The sequence below is a fragment of the Myxocyprinus asiaticus genome, chromosome 26 (genome assembly GCF_019703515.2).
Source record: "Myxocyprinus asiaticus isolate MX2 ecotype Aquarium Trade chromosome 26, UBuf_Myxa_2, whole genome shotgun sequence".
Taxonomy (NCBI): Eukaryota; Metazoa; Chordata; class Actinopteri; order Cypriniformes; family Catostomidae; genus Myxocyprinus; species Myxocyprinus asiaticus.
Window position 1 is genome coordinate 9,104,831 of NC_059369.1, and position 17,555 is coordinate 9,122,385.

Here is a 17,555-nt window from a genome sequence, read left to right on the forward strand (position 1 = left end):
TTAGTTTATGTTAACTAATGCTATTAAAGGGATAGTTCCCCCAAAAATAGAAATTCTCTCATCATTTACTCACCCTCATGCCATCCCAGATGTATATGACTTTCTTTGATCTGCAGAACAACAAATGAAGATTTTTAGAAGAATATTTCTGCTCTGTAGGTCCATACAATGCAAGTGAATGGTGACCAGAAATTTGAAGCTCTAAAAAGCCACATAATGGCAGCATTTAAGTAATCCATACGACTCCAGTGGTTTAATCCATGTCTACAGAAGTCATATGATAGGTGTGAGTGAGAAACAGATCAATATTTAAGCGCTTTTTTACTATAAATTCTCCTCCCTGCCCATTGGATGGCGATATGCACGATGAAAGCTAATAGCCAAAAACACAATAAGAATGTGAAAGTGAAAGTGGAGGTTAATAGTAAAAAAGCACTTAAATATTTAACTGTTTATCACCCACTCCTATCATATCACTTCTGAAGACATGGATTAAACTCAAGTTGTATGGATTACTTTTATACTAACTTTGTGCATTTTGGAGCTTTGCAGTTCTGGCCACCAGTCACTTACATTGAAATGAACTACATAGCTGAAATATTCTTCTAAAAATCTTCATTTGTGTTCTGCTGATGAAAGAAAGTCATACACATATGGGATGGCGTGAGGTTGAGATAAGAGAATTTTCATTTTTGGGCGAACTGTCTCTTTAACAAATGTTAACAAATTAAATCTTATTGTAATGTGTTACTATGCTAATTTATAAAAACACAATTATTCACTGTTAGTTCATGCATTAATGTTAAAGTATACTAATTTTAATTTTAACAATGTATATGTTGAAATTAACCAAATTTAATAAATGCTGTGAAAGTATTGTTCATTGTTAGTTCATGTTAACTAATGTAGTTAACTTATGTTAACAAATACAAACTTATTGTAAAGTGTTACCAGGTAAATGTATAAAAATACAATTGTTTATTGTTAGTTAATCATGCATTTACTGATGTGAAGGTATACAACCTTTAAATAAAAAAAATGTATATAGTTGAAATTAACATTAACCAATGAGTGGTTGTATTATTCATTGTTACTTAACTAATGTAGTTAACTTTACCAAATGCAACCTTATTGTAAAGTGTCACTATTTTAATTGTTAGTTTATTATAGTTCATAATGCATTAATATTAATATATGCAATAGTTAATTTTTAAAATATATTAGTAGATGTTGAAATTAAATGAACCAAGATTAATAAGTGCTGTAAAAGTACTGTTCATGTTAACTAATGTTAACGAACACATAATTATTGTAAATGGTTTCTGAATAGTTATGGTTTGGAAGCACAATGGGTCTGGAGACAATAAAGTACATTATTTCAGTATGAACAATTTATACAGAATAGTATTAAATGAATATCATATTCATGTAGCATGCTACTTTTTCCTGTGTTCACAACCAGGGCCAGTGGAACTTGTTGAGAGGAACACAAGCGTGACAAAAACAATCCTTCTAAAGAACAGATTTCATCTACAGAATTGTAATATAAGTACTGTTATTGCACTCAATTTGGCCTGTTGTTGAGGCTATTCAGATCCTCTATGAAACCCAAATGTGTTTATCAGAAGAAGGGTTATAAAAGCAGAGTGAGCTAGCAGTTGTTGACAGCTCTGCTTGGGTCCATTCATAACAGGAAACAACAGCTCATTATCTTTCAGCCGTTTCTCTCTCAGCCGCAGCACAAAGCATTTATATAGTCAAAGAAATTGTTTCCTGGATTTCATAACAAGATTGTTTTTTATTATGCCCAGTATGTGTGGAGGACAAGAAATGTGTGGCAAACATGTTTTTCCTTAACTCGAGGGGCAGTTTTACCCCTTGTGTCACTGTAATTATATTGCATTGAAACTTACTTAAGTGCTGATTTCAGGTTGCCTGTAGGGTAACCGTCAAGTGAGCATTAAATAGGGAAATTATGTGTAAAACAGCAATCACAATATTTCTTATCGTATGAGCCCATGCTAAGTTTACCTGTAATATCCATTTTTGTAGCTCATACACCAGAAAAATTAACTACCAAAAACCTCAAATCAAGAATGACTTATAAGCCAGAATGGCTATAAAATTGGTTATAATTGCTTTTTCTCATGGTGTGCGGTTGTATGCTGGGAAAAATACAAGGCAGACACAAGTGCAGTAGATGAAGCAGCTGTATTTGACTATAAAGGCATGTAATCCAGTGTCACTACGCATTTTCTTTATATTTCAGTGTAAAAAGCCTATATTCTATAGAAAAAAAAAAAACAGAAAACCCAAAATAACAGTCTCTGAAAAGAAAACATAACAATCACAACAAGTCCCCATTCACCAATCATTTCAATTAAAATGGAAACATGATCTCAAGTCTTCTATCATTTTCTCTCAAAACATATATATATATATATATATATATATATATATATATATATATATATATATATATATATATATATATATAAAACACACACACACACACACAGACACACACCTAATATATACTTATATTTATATGTATTTTCCAAGGCAGTTTGGCATGGCCAAAAGAACAAAAATGATCATGGCCATTGTAGTATTTCATATCTCAACACAGTTTGCAAACATCTCTCAAACAATGGCTGAAGCTGTAAGAATGGCTGCTTTGAACCACCGGATAGCGGTGGGCATAAGACAGCATATGAGATGGCACAGATAAAAGGAGGCGAGTGCATTCACACAAACCCGCAACCACACACACAAACAACTGGCTACAGAAGTTATCTATCTGAAGCATATGTTTTCCCCCCCTGAACAGAGAAAGAGTCGCTAAATCAGGCCTGGTGTGAATATTTCCCAAATAAAAGATGTGTGTGTGGTGGACAGTGTGTGTACTGCAGGTCTTGTTTTTGCCTCCATCATAGCTTGTGGCTCTGTCGCTCATACAGGGCTGTTTATGGCCATTACAGTCACTGGGATAACTGATATGCTAAAGTCCCTGAATAGAAATAACTTTAGGCAAGTACTGAGTTTACGGTGAGGATGTCTGGCTATATGTACTGTGGATTACAAGAATCAAGTGTGTACGATATGAGAAAAGGGGGTTGGGTATGGCATGTTAAACATTATGTGAAAGTAAATGAGAAGAGAAAGAAGAAAAGGGCTGAATATCAAAGACAAATGGGCAGAGATAAAGCTAGGTACAAGAAAACTCATGTTGGGTTGAATGGTAATGATTAGGGGTGAAGTCCCTGGATGCTTGTGTACATGTGTGTATCCCTGGGCTACTCAGGAGGTGGTCCCATCGATTTCGGCAGGACTATGTAGATCCTCTTTTTTGTAACTCCTGAATGAAGGCTGTAAAAGAAAACAGAGGAATATTTTGAGGCCAGAAATCAATGCTACGCAAGATAACCGTCACGAATGCTTGGAAAACGCACCAAACGTGTGATGTACAGTTGTATGTGGATGAAATCAAAATGGTACTTTTGTGAGTTTTATTCCAGGTCTAAATAAGATTATGTTTCATCCAGTTTATGAAGGTTTTTAAGTCACAGATACTACGAAAAGTGAATTATTTAGCATTTACATAAAAACACATGTTAGACCGAGAACATTCCCCCAAATGTTGTCCCATAACAGAGTTGTCTGAACGAACGATTTCATATTGAACAGTGTTGCTGAACTGCGAGTTCCCAGCATGCATTGCCACATTAACACATTTTTTTGCTGTTTGCTTACTTTATGCTGTTATTGTTGTTTTTTTGTTGCTACTGTTAGTTAATTGTTGTGTGGTGATGTTAGGAGCTCATCTTTTAACTTAATGAGGTTTGCTGATAATCGCCGTTATTGAGGTTTGTGTGTTAAGTGTTGAGGTCTATTGTGTGTGTCTATGTCAAGGCTTGCCTTGCAAGACATTCCTCTTTCTTCAGAGGCAAAGATTTAACTACATGTAATAGTAATTAAAATGATGACAAAATGAAAGTTCTTGTTTTGCGAATTGATATTTGGCTGAACAAGAAGATTAGTAGTTCTTCTCTCTTTTTGCATTTAGTGAACATACACATTCACAATGACTCAATATTACTGAGAACAATTATAAGACAGTTGTTGAGAGAACTCAAAAATCTTTTTTGCCTTTTTGTTTTTTTTACAGTGTATTAGCTTTAAGGCTAATAACATCATTATGCTTTATGTCAGCACAACAAATAGATAAGCTATTCACATTTAAAATCAAACTGGTTTTATAAAATCAAGTTACTGTACCTCAATTTTTGCTAAATGATTTTTACATGGCTTGATGTATTGTGGCAGTTTCCTGGTGAAATGAGCACTTGAGGCGCTACAACTACGACTTTTAATAACTTTCACACAAATCGCGAGTATAATCAGTTCATAAACACTCAATTTTCTCTCTGTTCCTCACACAATGCTATCTTGTGACATCTAAACACTTTTACTATAGCGCATGATACGTAGGGTAGTACATTTAACCATTTGCATTACATAATCAACTACATGTACGAGTTTGTTCAAGCGTGATCAAATAGCACAGTAGCTCAACTGATCGAGTGTTGCACTAGCGATGCAAAGGACCGGGCTGAGTCCTGAAGAGCACACGGGTCGATACGTGAGCCAAAAGTGTCATTGATGAACCATAAAATGACATTATTGCTTCAGCAACTGCGTTTTTCATCTCACATTTGCTTTTATGTCACTATCGGTTAGGTTTAGGTTTAAGGTTCACAGTAGGGGAGTAGGTTTTGTTGATTTAAAACTCGAGCATAAACCTCGTGCGACCCAGCATCCACATGCATGGACATTGTATTATGGCTTCGCTATACACAACACATCATTTAAACCGACTGAATACTGTTCACAAGACTCTGCACTGTCATTTAAGGGTAACACTTCTGGCGCACTGAGTCACGTGACACAACATCATGGCGTCGATTTCTGTAAGTACTTCTATGGGTGCAGCGCCAACAAAAGTGCCTCTGGTAGGGATTACATGCAGCTACTTGGCTCTTGACTATAGGTTCCATTGACTTAATTTACATTTTATGTTATATTTTGTTATCACTGTATGATACGGTTCTATTCATTAACATTAGTAAATGTATTCCTATATATTTACTGTGCATTTTCACATTGAGAATCAACGGGTTCATCCAAAAGCTGAAAAATGTTGATTTCATAGGCTTTATATGGAGTTAGGGTGAAAATTAAGGTGCATTTCAAACTATTCTGTGACCAGTGCAGACGGACAGCACACTGGAGGTTAAATCATTCACTAAATAGGGAGCAAGGGTGCATCCTGTAGCTTTCTATGTACTATGCCTATGTGAATTAATTCCTAAAATCTGACCAAAAGTCCAGTTTCAGGCTGCAGATGATGTTTGGATCACTCAACATGTTTGGCAGATATGGGACAATGACAGTCAGTACATGGATTCAGAATTGTATAATGTATAATTTTATTTTAACATGGTTGGCTGTGATTGGATGATGTTGGCCATTACTTTGAATAAGAATTATTTATTCAGCTTTGTAGGAAATCAGCTGTAATGTCTATAACGTCTCAAAAACATGAATAACCAACACTCCTGGAAACATAATAAACAATTTGATGAAAAAGTCTGACTTTCAATAGCTTGGTATTTTTAAAATTTCACAACTTAGACCTGCTGTCCACATATGTGGACATTAACTTTTAGGAAAAACTATTTGCTCTAAATATATATATATATATATACACATATGCTGCACACAGCAGTCATGCTCGGCTCTCAGGAGGTTAATCCTTAAAACCTTATCTGTTTGGGAGAAAAATTGGCTAGCTTTTAGCGCCACATGGTGGACATTTCCCCTCGGAACTGCAGTAACTAACTTTCTCAGCTAGACTGTCTTCAAACTGTTGCTCTACCATGACAGTAGTTAGTCAAAAAACATCTTTCCCTCATTTTAGACTGAACTGGGTCAGGAAAGGAAAGGCATAGAAATAAGCGATTCATTTTTGAATGTGAATTCTCACCTCCGATGATTTCATTCTTAACCTTCTGAAGCTCTTTTCTCACCTCCTCTAGCAGTTCCTATAGAGTCAAAACAGATGCATAACAATACATTCAAAACCATATAATATATCTAAGTAATGATTAAAGTTATATCAAGATTAGATTTTTGATTGTCCACTTAATTTCTGACCTGTTTAATTCGTTCCATCTCGGACTCTCCTTCTCCACTCTCAGCCTCTGTTGATTGGTTAACAGGTTTCATCCTGAGAAGACAGGAAGACAAGAAATTAATGAATAAAAAGAGGGAAAAGGAGAATGAAAAGGAAAGTAGAGAAAGCAATGGCCTTCACACCATCACAAATGGCAACAAAACTTCCCACGGCAATCTTTACCAAAGCAACTGAGACGGTCAGCAGAATCACACCACAAAAGTCCAAACGGTTACCTTTAAAGTTATTCTGCGGAGGAACTAGCATCAAAGTCTATTTCACTACCATGGCTTCTTCTGGAATCACAGAACGATCAAAAACACTCTGCACATACATGTGTGCAGTACATTTGTATGCACCTTCTGAAAGACAAAGCAGAGTCGCAATATGTGTCCTTACACAACGCACAAAGGGAAAGTATTTACTTTTGAATGTGTAGCAAGACAGTCTGCCAGAATTTGGACACAAGTTAAAAAATACCTAAGACTAAGTGTTAGCATCGAGCTAATTTCATTATTATTTCACTTTTAGGTTCACAAAAATAATAATAATAATTATAATTATTCAAGTCTTCGAAAATTAGACAAATAAGCATGCAAGGAAGCACATATCAAAAATCAACTGGAGAAGTATTACATTTGGGAACCTTTGACTTGTTAACATCATATGATTTGAGATGCACTAATTCTTCGCATACTATTTAGGATGGTATATATATATATATATATATTGGGATGCATCAAAAGGGATGTTTGTGGTTTTAAGATAAAAGCCATGGCTGTTGAAAGAGCTTTGATATGGAGTCCTCCACAGACATGGAAAGGAAAGCAAAAGTCAGTAAAAGCAGCCCTCCTGTGGACAATAAGAGAACCACAGTAATAAGCAGCAAGCAGCCTTTAGGAAAGATGTCACACAAAGCTTCACAGATGACCAAACACTTTGGAAAGCCAAACTGTTTTTTACAGCTTCACCCAAGAGCATATACAAGATCTAAAAAAACAGAACAGATGAAGCCGAACAAGATAAAGATTGAAAGTCCAAATGACCAATTTCCTGGTCAGACTCTGTGTGTGTTTGTGATATGTTTTTATTCAAACATTGGGGACAAGAAGCTAGCTAAATCTGACAAACCCTTATTTTGGGGATGTCCTCAAAGCAAGAACTGGTTTAAAAGGATTTACATTAATGCGATTTTTTAAGTGGTGCTTGCTTGTGCAATACCTGGAGGCACAGTGTTAGTGTTGTGGGTGTTTGCAAGGCCATTACTAGTGGGTTGTTAGGGTGTTCTTGGTGGTTGGTTACTGGCCCGTCAGAAAAGCCCACCCCCAAGTCTCAAGATATGGCTCAGGTTCCTCCTTCAATGCAAGTCTATGGGATTTTTTTCAATCATTTTTATAGCATACTTTCCCTCATAAAAACCCCCACATGATTTTAGGTTTAATTCATGTTTAATTCATGTTTGTAAGTGGACATAGACTATATATTCCTATAATTAAATCACAGTATTTGCGCTTTAACGATCACACTGGCCATGTAGTGAACGGTTTATCCGTCAGAAGAAGTGAAGCTTCTGTCAAAACCTCACATGACAATAAAAGCTCATGTCAAAATAAAAGCATGATTCAAAATAAAAGCTAGATGTCTGAAATTGAAGAAATTGCAACAGAAATATATTACAACTGTATAGTAAAATGTAATATTCACTGTAGTAATATTAATAATGATAATTAATAATGATTAATAAATAATAATAATTAAGCAATATATCACAAGCAAGAATGCTGCTGTACTGAATTAAAGTTTGTTAAAAAAAAATGCAATGGTCTGTTAAAAAGTAATCATTCTATTTTTAACTTGTTAAAAGTTTTTAAAAGTTTCAAGAATGAATTTGATTAGAAAAATGGGGGGTGGGGGGGGTGGGGGGGGGTTTAGTAGGGCCCTGCTTAAAAATATTTAAGCAATGCATACTTTATGGAGAAACACTTGAAAGAAACATGCATTTCTTTTAATGTATTGTTTACGTTTAAATTTAAAGGCACAATATGTAATATATTTACTGTACTAAAGCATACAATTATCATAATATGTTATCAGAGATTTTGGAAATATGCTAAACTGAAATACTAGCTTCTCCGAAAACAATGCTATAGCCAGTATATTCTACTTTGAAATCTCCGTTCCGGGCCGGAATTTCTGTTTGTGTTTTAGCCTGTGTGATCCTGCCCACTGCCCATTTCCCAATATTATTTCGACACCCCGGGTTGCCAGATTTGAAACAAGTTAGCGGGCAAACACAGTGAGCTGCAGCCATGGAAGCCAGCAATACATCTAGCTAACATTGACAGAGTTATAAAAAATCCACATGAGCTGGTTTATAATTTGCAAACAATAAAAACACTGCAAACGTATACATTAGCTGATCAACTTGCAGTGTAAGGCCATTGTCAGTTTGCTCATTCCTGTTGCGTGTCCTCAACCTGGCAACCCGCGTGAGCTTCCAGTCTGGGGAAGAGGGGGCGGGGGAGACAACTCTCTCCAATATTCTGAATTTGGACTACAGTACCCATTTTAAAAGCTTGATGTCAATGTTACATATTGCTCCTTTAACATTAAATAGGCTAAAGCAGTGTGTTCAATATTTCCATATTAGCATATTTTTGCTGTGGTATCAAATTAGAATCGAAAACCGTGAAATTTCACTGGTATCAGTACTGACTAATGAAATTTTGATACTGTGACAACACTACTTGCCTTAAACACTACTTATGTTGTTTTTTATTGTAATTCTAATAATGCTAATTAGAAGTGCAAAAGCACTGAGCACTTGGCACTTTTCCACTTCTTGACCTCTGTATAAAGAAAAAATTACGTTTTTTTTTTGTTTTGTTTTTTGCGATGAACGTACGTAGTGAGCTTTTGCCTTGTTTGCATTTTACTTTTTGAGCCTACACATCTAAGAAATGTGTATATATTAGGCCTGTAAATCGATTTTTGATAAAAAATTAATTACATGATATGCGGATTAATCAAATGAATCACAATTAATCACATATATAAATATTTGCTGAGAAAAAATAAAAACAGTTATATTTAAATAATTACAAATATAATAATTCACATAATTAAAATGTATTACATTATTGTGGCAGACAAGTAAAGCAAAATAAAATAATACAAAAAGTGTCTGTAATCTATTATTTACTGTCATATTATTGAACATAAGCCTATCATTGGCCTACAGTCCACAGTAATACATTTTGTAATTGAATTCATCAATCTGTCCAAAATAGATTTATTATAAGGGCTTTTCAAATGACATGCCAATGTACACGTGTCAGACGGACGCTTTTAAAATGTCTCACTTTGGTTGCGTCGCTTCATAAACACCACGTTTTTAGGTCGCTGTGTCAAGTTAAACATAGTTTGAAACTTAGAAAAACACTACCGCTACTTGAGACACCTGCATTCAGAATTGCGCTCTGTCCAGCTCTGTTTAAATGCAATAACGTGTTCTCAATAGTGTAGTTTGTTGTCAGTACAGCTGCGCATTGCCTAAAGAGCTGGAGTTTCGCTTACTGCCCCCTGCTGAAAATAGGTGGTACTTCAAGCTTTAGTTGCTCTGACTGCACTGAATTAATGTGTTTCAGTCTTTGGCATGCTACGTATTTCAGCTGTTTTTAATTCTAAAAATGCAAAAGGTTGTCTTGTAGGGTTAATGTTTGGGTTAGTGTTAGTAAGTGGGAATTACAATTAGCTTTATTTTAAAAACAAAAGAAGTCTATAGTATGCCCCTATTTTACAACAAGATGAACGTGTATGTGTGTTTGTGCAAAAGCAGGGAAATTTGAGGAGCTGAACCACGAGAGGATGCTGGAGTAAAGATACCTGGTAATTGGGCCAGAGGAAGAAGGTGAGTCCAGACCTCTGAGTGCTGAATTAGTCCTGTTTGAGACATGCACTGTATATATACACTTCACTTTAAACTATAGAGCCCTACTCTCAAAAGCTGGGGTTCTTCAAATACCAGACTTAAAGGATATTCTGAAAAGGACAATTGTAGAAGTTTTACATGCAATGCCTCACACATAGGCACTTAGTACCAGTACGTAAGTGTTTACCTGGGCATAGTAGCTGATTTTTCCCATGGTCTCCTAAAGTCTGTTAATGAAAACATCACAGATAATGAAAATAAATAAATAAATAAATAAAAATTAAATAAAAATGCCAATACTCTTCTAGATATCACAAATATCAATCAAGCAGAAATATTCTGTGTTCTTACCACCGGGGGTTTCAGAATCATCCTGAAGATCGACAGGCAAACAGGGAAATCAGACAGAGAAAGATAAATGGGGAGAATGAAAGAGATCCCTTCTTCTGCATTCAGTAATTGTGCTTGCATTTCAAGCCAAACTAAATTTTTGTACTTGCACTTACAGTAATGGCAACCATTTCTTGAGATAAGCTCTCTATAAATCTCTTAAGACAGTTCACTTGTGCATGCATATTGAAAAGAGTTGATGGCATGAAATGGAGAAGCTTTTGGAAGTACTTTGTTTAACTGATGCAATCTTGAGTTATGCAATTATCCATCATGAGCTGGTCTTACATTATTGGGCTCTTCTACTTTGGGGGGTGGCTTCTCTCCTTTATCTGTAGCTTTTCTCCTATACAAACAAGTACAACGAAAATAGTCATTTTAAACTATCAGTGATTATAATACATTGTTACACACATGTATTACACACCAGAAATATTCTGGTTTATTCACTAATTCTACACACAGCATTTGTGTCAGTAAATCATTTCGAAATGCACTGACAGTCATACAAATTTTTAAATGTTTAAAATATGATCACACTGTTTAACTGCTCATGTAAGTTCTTTAACCAAAATACAAGCTTAACATTTCTGCTTTTAAACCCAGTGCTTTCCCCTGTTTAGTTCCATTGTAAGTTCTTTACTGTAAACTGCTTTATTTAATTAAGTCAACAAATGTCCAGTGATGATCAAAGTTTGCTACAAATGCTGTTAAAAAAGCTTAAAGGAATAGTTCACCCAAAAATGAAAATTCTCACATTTACTCACATTCATCCATCCCAGATGTGTATGACTTTCTTTCTTCTGCTGAACACAAATGAAGATTTTTAGAAAATAAATTCAGCTCTGTTGGTCCTCACAATGCAAGTGAATGGTGACCAGAACTTTGAAGCTCTAAAAAGCACATAATGGCATCATAAAAGTAATCCATAAAACTCCAGTGGCTAAATATATTTTCTGAATCAATATGATAGGTGTGAGTGAGAAACAGATCAATATTAAAGTCCTTCTTTACTATAAATTCTCCTTCCTGACCAGAAGCGATGTGCACGAAGAATGTGAATCGCCATAAACAAAACAAGAAGTACTTTTACGAGAGAAGAACGCTTAGAAGGGCTGTTTGAAAGTTAAGATTTAAAAAAAAAAAAAAAAAAAAGAAGGACTACAATATTTATGTGTTTCTCACCCACACTTAACATATCACATCAGAAGATATGGATTTAACCACCAGTGTCTTATGGATTACTTTAATGCTCCCTTTATGTGCTTTTTGGAGCTACAAAGTTCTGGTCACCATTCACTAGCATTGTATGGACCTTCAGAGCAGAGACATTTTTCTAAAAATCTTCATTTGTGTTCTGCAGAAGAAAAAGTCAAACACAACTGAACTAGCATGAGGGTGAATAAATGATGAGAGAATTTTCGTTTTTGGGTGAACTATCCCTTTAAATTGTAATGAACTTTGAACAATGCTTTAAAACACTGTGTTAGCTTGAGATCAGTGTGGCGCAATCTGCGTTATTAAAATCTTTCAACTCATGTCATGATCAGCTATAAATATAAACCTGGTTACTTTCGATTTGTATCTGCTCAAAGAAACAACGAAAGGGGCACAGAAGTGCATAAAAGAGCAAAGTACCTCCACCAAGAGAAGTTGTCCCACCTCAAAAGGATGATTTTTAGACAACTTCACAGCTCTAGTAAATATTTTTTATGCATTTCTGCTTCTACATACTTCATTCACTTGCCACATAGACTTACACTGTACGTGCATTACTGTAAATGCATTATCCGAGTTTCTAAAGGGGACGAGCCAAAATTATCGTCTGTGGTCATAAACCGAATTCGACACAGGGAATTTACATAAAATGTACATAATTTGAGACCTGTCTCACAAAGCCGGTTTAAGTGGCTACCCAGGTATGTTTGAGTAATCTCTGTTTTTCGGCCTCAAGATGGCGGTTCAGTTGTTTACGCTACATGGCTAACCTGCTCCGGAGCAGATTTTATTCCTGGTGACAGACTGCAAACAGGTACTGAACCAATCAGCTGTGAGTAAAGTCACATCTCTGATGCAATTAAGTCTGAATTAAAGCACACATAACATGGAAATATATACGTATGATTATTTGATTTTGAGTTTGGGGAACCTTGTATCTTTTGAGCAACAAATCAAAAAATAATCTATGAGTTTCTTTGCATTTCTGAGAACCTAAAATTATATTGTAGACTATCACATAAAGTGACATGACTTAAACTCAAGCTTAGAATTTAAATGTACAAAAAAGTTTTTACATTTCAACTTAATATATTGATTTTTGGGGCCTGGGTAGCTCAGTGGTAAAATACGCTGGCTACCACCCCTGGAGTTTGCTAGTTCGCTAGTTCGAATCCCAGGGTGTGCTGAGTGACTCCAGCCAGGTCTCCTAAGCAACCAAACTGGCCCGGTTGCTAGGGAAGGTAGAGTCACATGGGGTAACCTCCTCGTGGTCGCTATAATGTGGTTCGTTCTCAGTGGGGCGCGTGGCGAGTTGAGCGTGGTTGCCGCGGTGGATGGCGTGAAGCCTCCACACGCGCTATGTCTCCGTGGCAACGCGCTCAACAAGCCACGTGATAAGATGCGTGGGTTGACTGTCTCAGACGCGGAGGCAGCTGGGATTCGTCCTCCGCCACCCGGACTGAGGCGAATCACTACGCCACCACGAGGACTTAGAGCGCATTGGGAATTGGGCATTCCAAATTGGGAGAAAAAGGGGAAAAATCCCCCAAAAAAATAAAAAATAAAAATACAAAAAATATATTGATTTTTAAGCTTTTATTTTATTCATCTTTATTATTTTTTCCAGCAGTCACCTTAAACGGCAGCAGCAGTGTTTCTTCTTGCTGTGGAAATATTACATTTATTTATTTATTTTTATTCTATTAAAAATCCTTAATATTTTCATAATGATCTCTTGACCTTCATTGGAGAAGTAAATCGCGCCGACTCTCTCCCAGCTTCAGACACTGGCTCATTCAAGTGTATGTGCTTCAGGATTAATCATGAACTCAGGATCAAACACTGAGTTGATGGAGAACATTTATAGCGTGTGTCTTGAAATCGCTCAACCCGATTTAAACCTGTTTGGCTCTATCTGGTATTGTCAACCTGAAACTTACTCTGAGTTTGTTCAACTAGCTTCGTGGAACAGGCCTCTGGAATATTCCTTCAAGCACATGTGAAATGTTCACATACATTTTAAAGGGGAATGGGCAATTTATGTCTATGTAAAGTTACTGTAGCCATGATTTAGGTTTTGAAGTTGTTTCTTTTACTCACCGTCGTGCCAGTATCGCGCTCATCTCACCCATCAGGCCTCCTCCTCCACTGGGCATAGACACACTGCTGCGACTGCTGTCTGCTTTAGGAGCTGCTGAAACACTGGCTGCAACACTGCTGACAACACCAGCTCCACTACCAGAATCATCCTGCAGGGGGCAGCAACAACAGTATAGGAGTCAGTAACCGTAGCAGCAGGAAAATGTCATGGGAGTAAATTTATTTGCAATTTTGTCTGCGCATATATTAATGGCTCTCTTATTGTCTAAATGTGTCTTATGTTTCTTGACTGAATAGTAAAAATTTACAATTTTGTAAATGCATAAATAGCAGAAGTGTGATTTACCAGCCTAACACATGGAACAAACACTGGGGAAAATATTGTTTTAGTATTAGTCATTTTACCAAGTAGGGATGAAATGATTAGTCTACATTACTGATGACAAATATTTAAATTACTAAATAGTCATTTGATCTCACTGGACGTAACCAGCAGAGCACAGACAGAGAGGAAGACCCAGCTCAAAGCGTAGATGCACTTCAAAGAACCCAAAAGGCAAAGTTTTTTTTTAAATTTTTTTTTACCTGTAATTCAATGAAGGTTAAAGGTAAAAAAAAAAAAAAAAAACTTTTATTTGTTGTAAGCACACGTTTAATACAACCTCTTAACTCAATTCACAAGCTGAATTGCCAGTTAAAAGCTGTTGATTAATCATTACAATAATCACCCAAATAGTCGATTAATCATTCTAATAATTGTTAGATTAGAAGGATATCAAAATAATCGTTAGTTGCAGCCTAATAACCAAGTGGTGTATGAATTTACCCCAAAATACTGCAGTTTCAATAAAATGAACAAAAGCTGAGATGGAAATGTTGCTTTCACAATACGTTTTTTGCAAGCTACATCAGTGTGCAGAACTTTTCCTTTAAAAAGTAAATAAACAAAAGCATCTAAAATGCAAGATGCAAATCTAGGAAAAGACATCATATTTTGACTCGTGGACATTCTGTTATTCTGATACTCCGTCACTCATTCTCTCACCTTGGGCACTTTGCGGAGTTTGGCTCCTGCCAGGGCAGCAGCGAGACCGCCGCCTCCGAGTCCTCCACCTCCATCTCCTCCAGAAGAGGGCAGAGGGGGTGGTGGTGGAGCTCCGCCTCCTCCTGAGGGGGGAGGTCCAGGTGGTGGTGGAGCTCCTCCTCCTAGAGAGGGGGGAGGCCCAGGTGGTGGGGGCGGACCAGAGGGAGGAGGCCCCGGGGGAGGTGGTGGTCCAGGAGGAGCCGGGGGGCCTCCAAGGGCCAATGGAGGCGCTGGAGGAATGACTGCAGTGGAACAACAGATGATTAATTCAACAGAGAATGGAAGTTTTCAATCTTTTAAAACACTTCTCTCAACAAAGGATGACAACCTCACAAGCCAGATAAGAGTGCGGACCTTTGAGGAGACAGGCAAGTCATTCCTAATATGCAGTACATATTCATGTCCCCATCATATATGTCTTAAAGGAAGTCAAGTCATTGTGATTCTGCTTTAAAGCTTCAAAAAGCACGAAAAAGTACCATAAAAGTAGTGCTGCAGCAAAAACGATGCAAACATGAACATGCGAGCAAGTGTGAGTGAGCTTCTCTCATGTACGTGCACCGGAAGTCAAGATTTTCAAGAAAAAATTATTTAAATGCTGTGGGGGTTTTTTTTCACCAAAACTCATCAAAAAAACATATGCCTTCAAAAGACTTGGAATATGATACACAAGTCTCATGGACTACTTTGATGATAATTTTGCATCCTTCTAGCTTGAAAGCAGAATCAGTATCCGGGGACCGGCTGAACAGTAAACATAAAATTTAATGGGAAACTTAAAACCAACACAAACAACTGTGCAGCGCGGCCGCATGCGTCTCTCTCTCGAACCGGCATCTCCAGCCACCCCTTTATCTCGCTCTCCCAGTGATCAGCTGATTCAGCGCCGGCCGTGCTACATCACGGCCTGGCCACACCCTCCTCCTCAACACAATGACAAACCACATCGAGGCAAAACTTTGCAACGTTGTTTTCTGTCCATGTGATCATAAATGAAATGACCCATCAAACATCTCTCGGTTGCTTTTTTCTACACAGTTTACACGATTTGCACAAGGTCCTTTAAGTTTTTTAGGTGCTTAAAATGAGCTTTAAGTAATTTAAATACTGGAACACCTAGAAAAATCACAATGTTTTTGTTTTTACAACGCGCTTAAAATTCAAACTGAACATTTCTTCTGTGTAATGTGTGTCCATCAAAGATGAGATCCATGCACTCCACTTCCACTGAATATTGTGTCTTTTAATATTACTTCTGTTCTTTACAGTCAGTTGTTGATCAAAAAGTAAAAAGAAAAAAATATTTTAATCACACATACCACAGATGCAAAAAAACAGGGACACTCCTCTCTCATTAATGTTCGCTGAAACAGAACACTGTGAGATGCTCATTGAACTCTTAAAGAAACAGTACCATTTTAGCGCTTTTTCTAAAAATGAATGGAAACTCAATGTAAATACTTGTACATTGTACACATTATTTCAAACAGCGACAGATCATATATACAATTTCATTATATTATATCAATTGATAGAATGTAGAATTTGTATCATTTTAAAAAATTAAAATGTGATAATGATGAGAAAAATTATTTAAAAAAATAAATGTACACTTTCACATACTTTTTCAGGACAGGTTGTGTTCGGATCTATTGCTTGTCATGCACAAGATCAGTGTGAATGTAGTACACTATTTTTGAAGGCTTGTTTGTTTGTGATCTTTTCTTAGAGAGAAAGGTATATGAGAAACTCTTATTATTTAAACTTTGAACATTTGTATTGTGTATGAAAGAACCTTATTCTGATGAGATGTGCATTTAGTTCAAACATTTATAAAAAAAAAAAAAAAAAAAAATCTGTCATACTTTGTCAATTAAGTGTAATTATATCGAATCAACATTACATCAAATCGTGAACCTCAAATTGACCTGAATCGTGAGAACCATATCGTCCTGTTCCTAGTATCCACTGCAAAGGTATTAAAAAGAAGGGCCAGGAAATTCTTCACAATTTTTCCTTTTGTGTTCTGCAGAAGAAAGTCATACAGGTTTGGAATGACAACTGATGACAATAAATGAGTTTTTGAATTTTTGGTGAAGTATTCCTTTTATATATTGGATAAAACATTAAACTCACATTTTTTAAAGGTGCACTAAGTAATTTCTGAAGTATGTCAAAGAAACTTACATTGGCTTACAGTGACACCTAGTGGCCTGGATACTGCATCATTCATACACCGTTTTCAAAACATCGTTTTCAGTTACAGATGCCATTGCAGAAATTCACTATGCACATTAAGCCAGGATTCATTTAATCCATGAATGAAAGTGTCCAATAGCAGGGCAGTTACTGAGATTAAGCGAGTAGTATTCAGCTGGTCATGAGATGCTCACATGGCTGCCCCCATGAGGGTGCCCCTGCCCCAAGTAGAGTAAAAGAGCTTTTATAAGGTTACTGATATGACTGAACTCTTCGTCTCATGTGAGTGGTCATGATTTCATACATATGTTTCAATATTACTATTCATTTCTTTAGAAGTAAAACTTTTTAAATGAGGAAGTAAATTATGAGTGCACCTTTAAAGTTGGAAATCCCAT

The 17,555-nt window shown here is 36.4% G+C and overlaps 1 protein-coding gene across 2 annotated transcripts in view; it reads right to left on the reverse strand.

Annotated features, from left to right (window-relative positions):
* Positions 1 to 2,192: 2,192 nt before the first annotated feature.
* The window catches only part of LOC127416766 (vasodilator-stimulated phosphoprotein-like), a 75,579-nt gene continuing 60,216 nt past the window's right edge, over positions 2,193 to 17,555 (reverse strand). Inside the window, exons 6-14 of one of the 2 annotated variants that reach the window (XM_051656318.1) lie at positions 14,920 to 15,200; positions 13,875 to 14,023; positions 10,845 to 10,902; positions 10,518 to 10,539; positions 10,354 to 10,393; positions 10,121 to 10,177; positions 6,217 to 6,289; positions 6,047 to 6,104; positions 2,193 to 3,369 (exon numbers count right to left, since the gene is read on the reverse strand). In XM_051656318.1, the coding sequence (XP_051512278.1) occupies positions 3,332 to 3,369; positions 6,047 to 6,104; positions 6,217 to 6,289; positions 10,121 to 10,177; positions 10,354 to 10,393; positions 10,518 to 10,539; positions 10,845 to 10,902; positions 13,875 to 14,023; positions 14,920 to 15,200 (776 nt within the window). In that variant the 3' untranslated portion in view covers positions 2,193 to 3,331. The remainder of the gene's footprint in view (positions 3,370 to 6,046; positions 6,105 to 6,216; positions 6,290 to 10,120; positions 10,178 to 10,353; positions 10,394 to 10,517; positions 10,540 to 10,844; positions 10,903 to 13,874; positions 14,024 to 14,919; positions 15,201 to 17,555) is intronic. The other variant, XM_051656319.1, reaches the window with a different exon arrangement.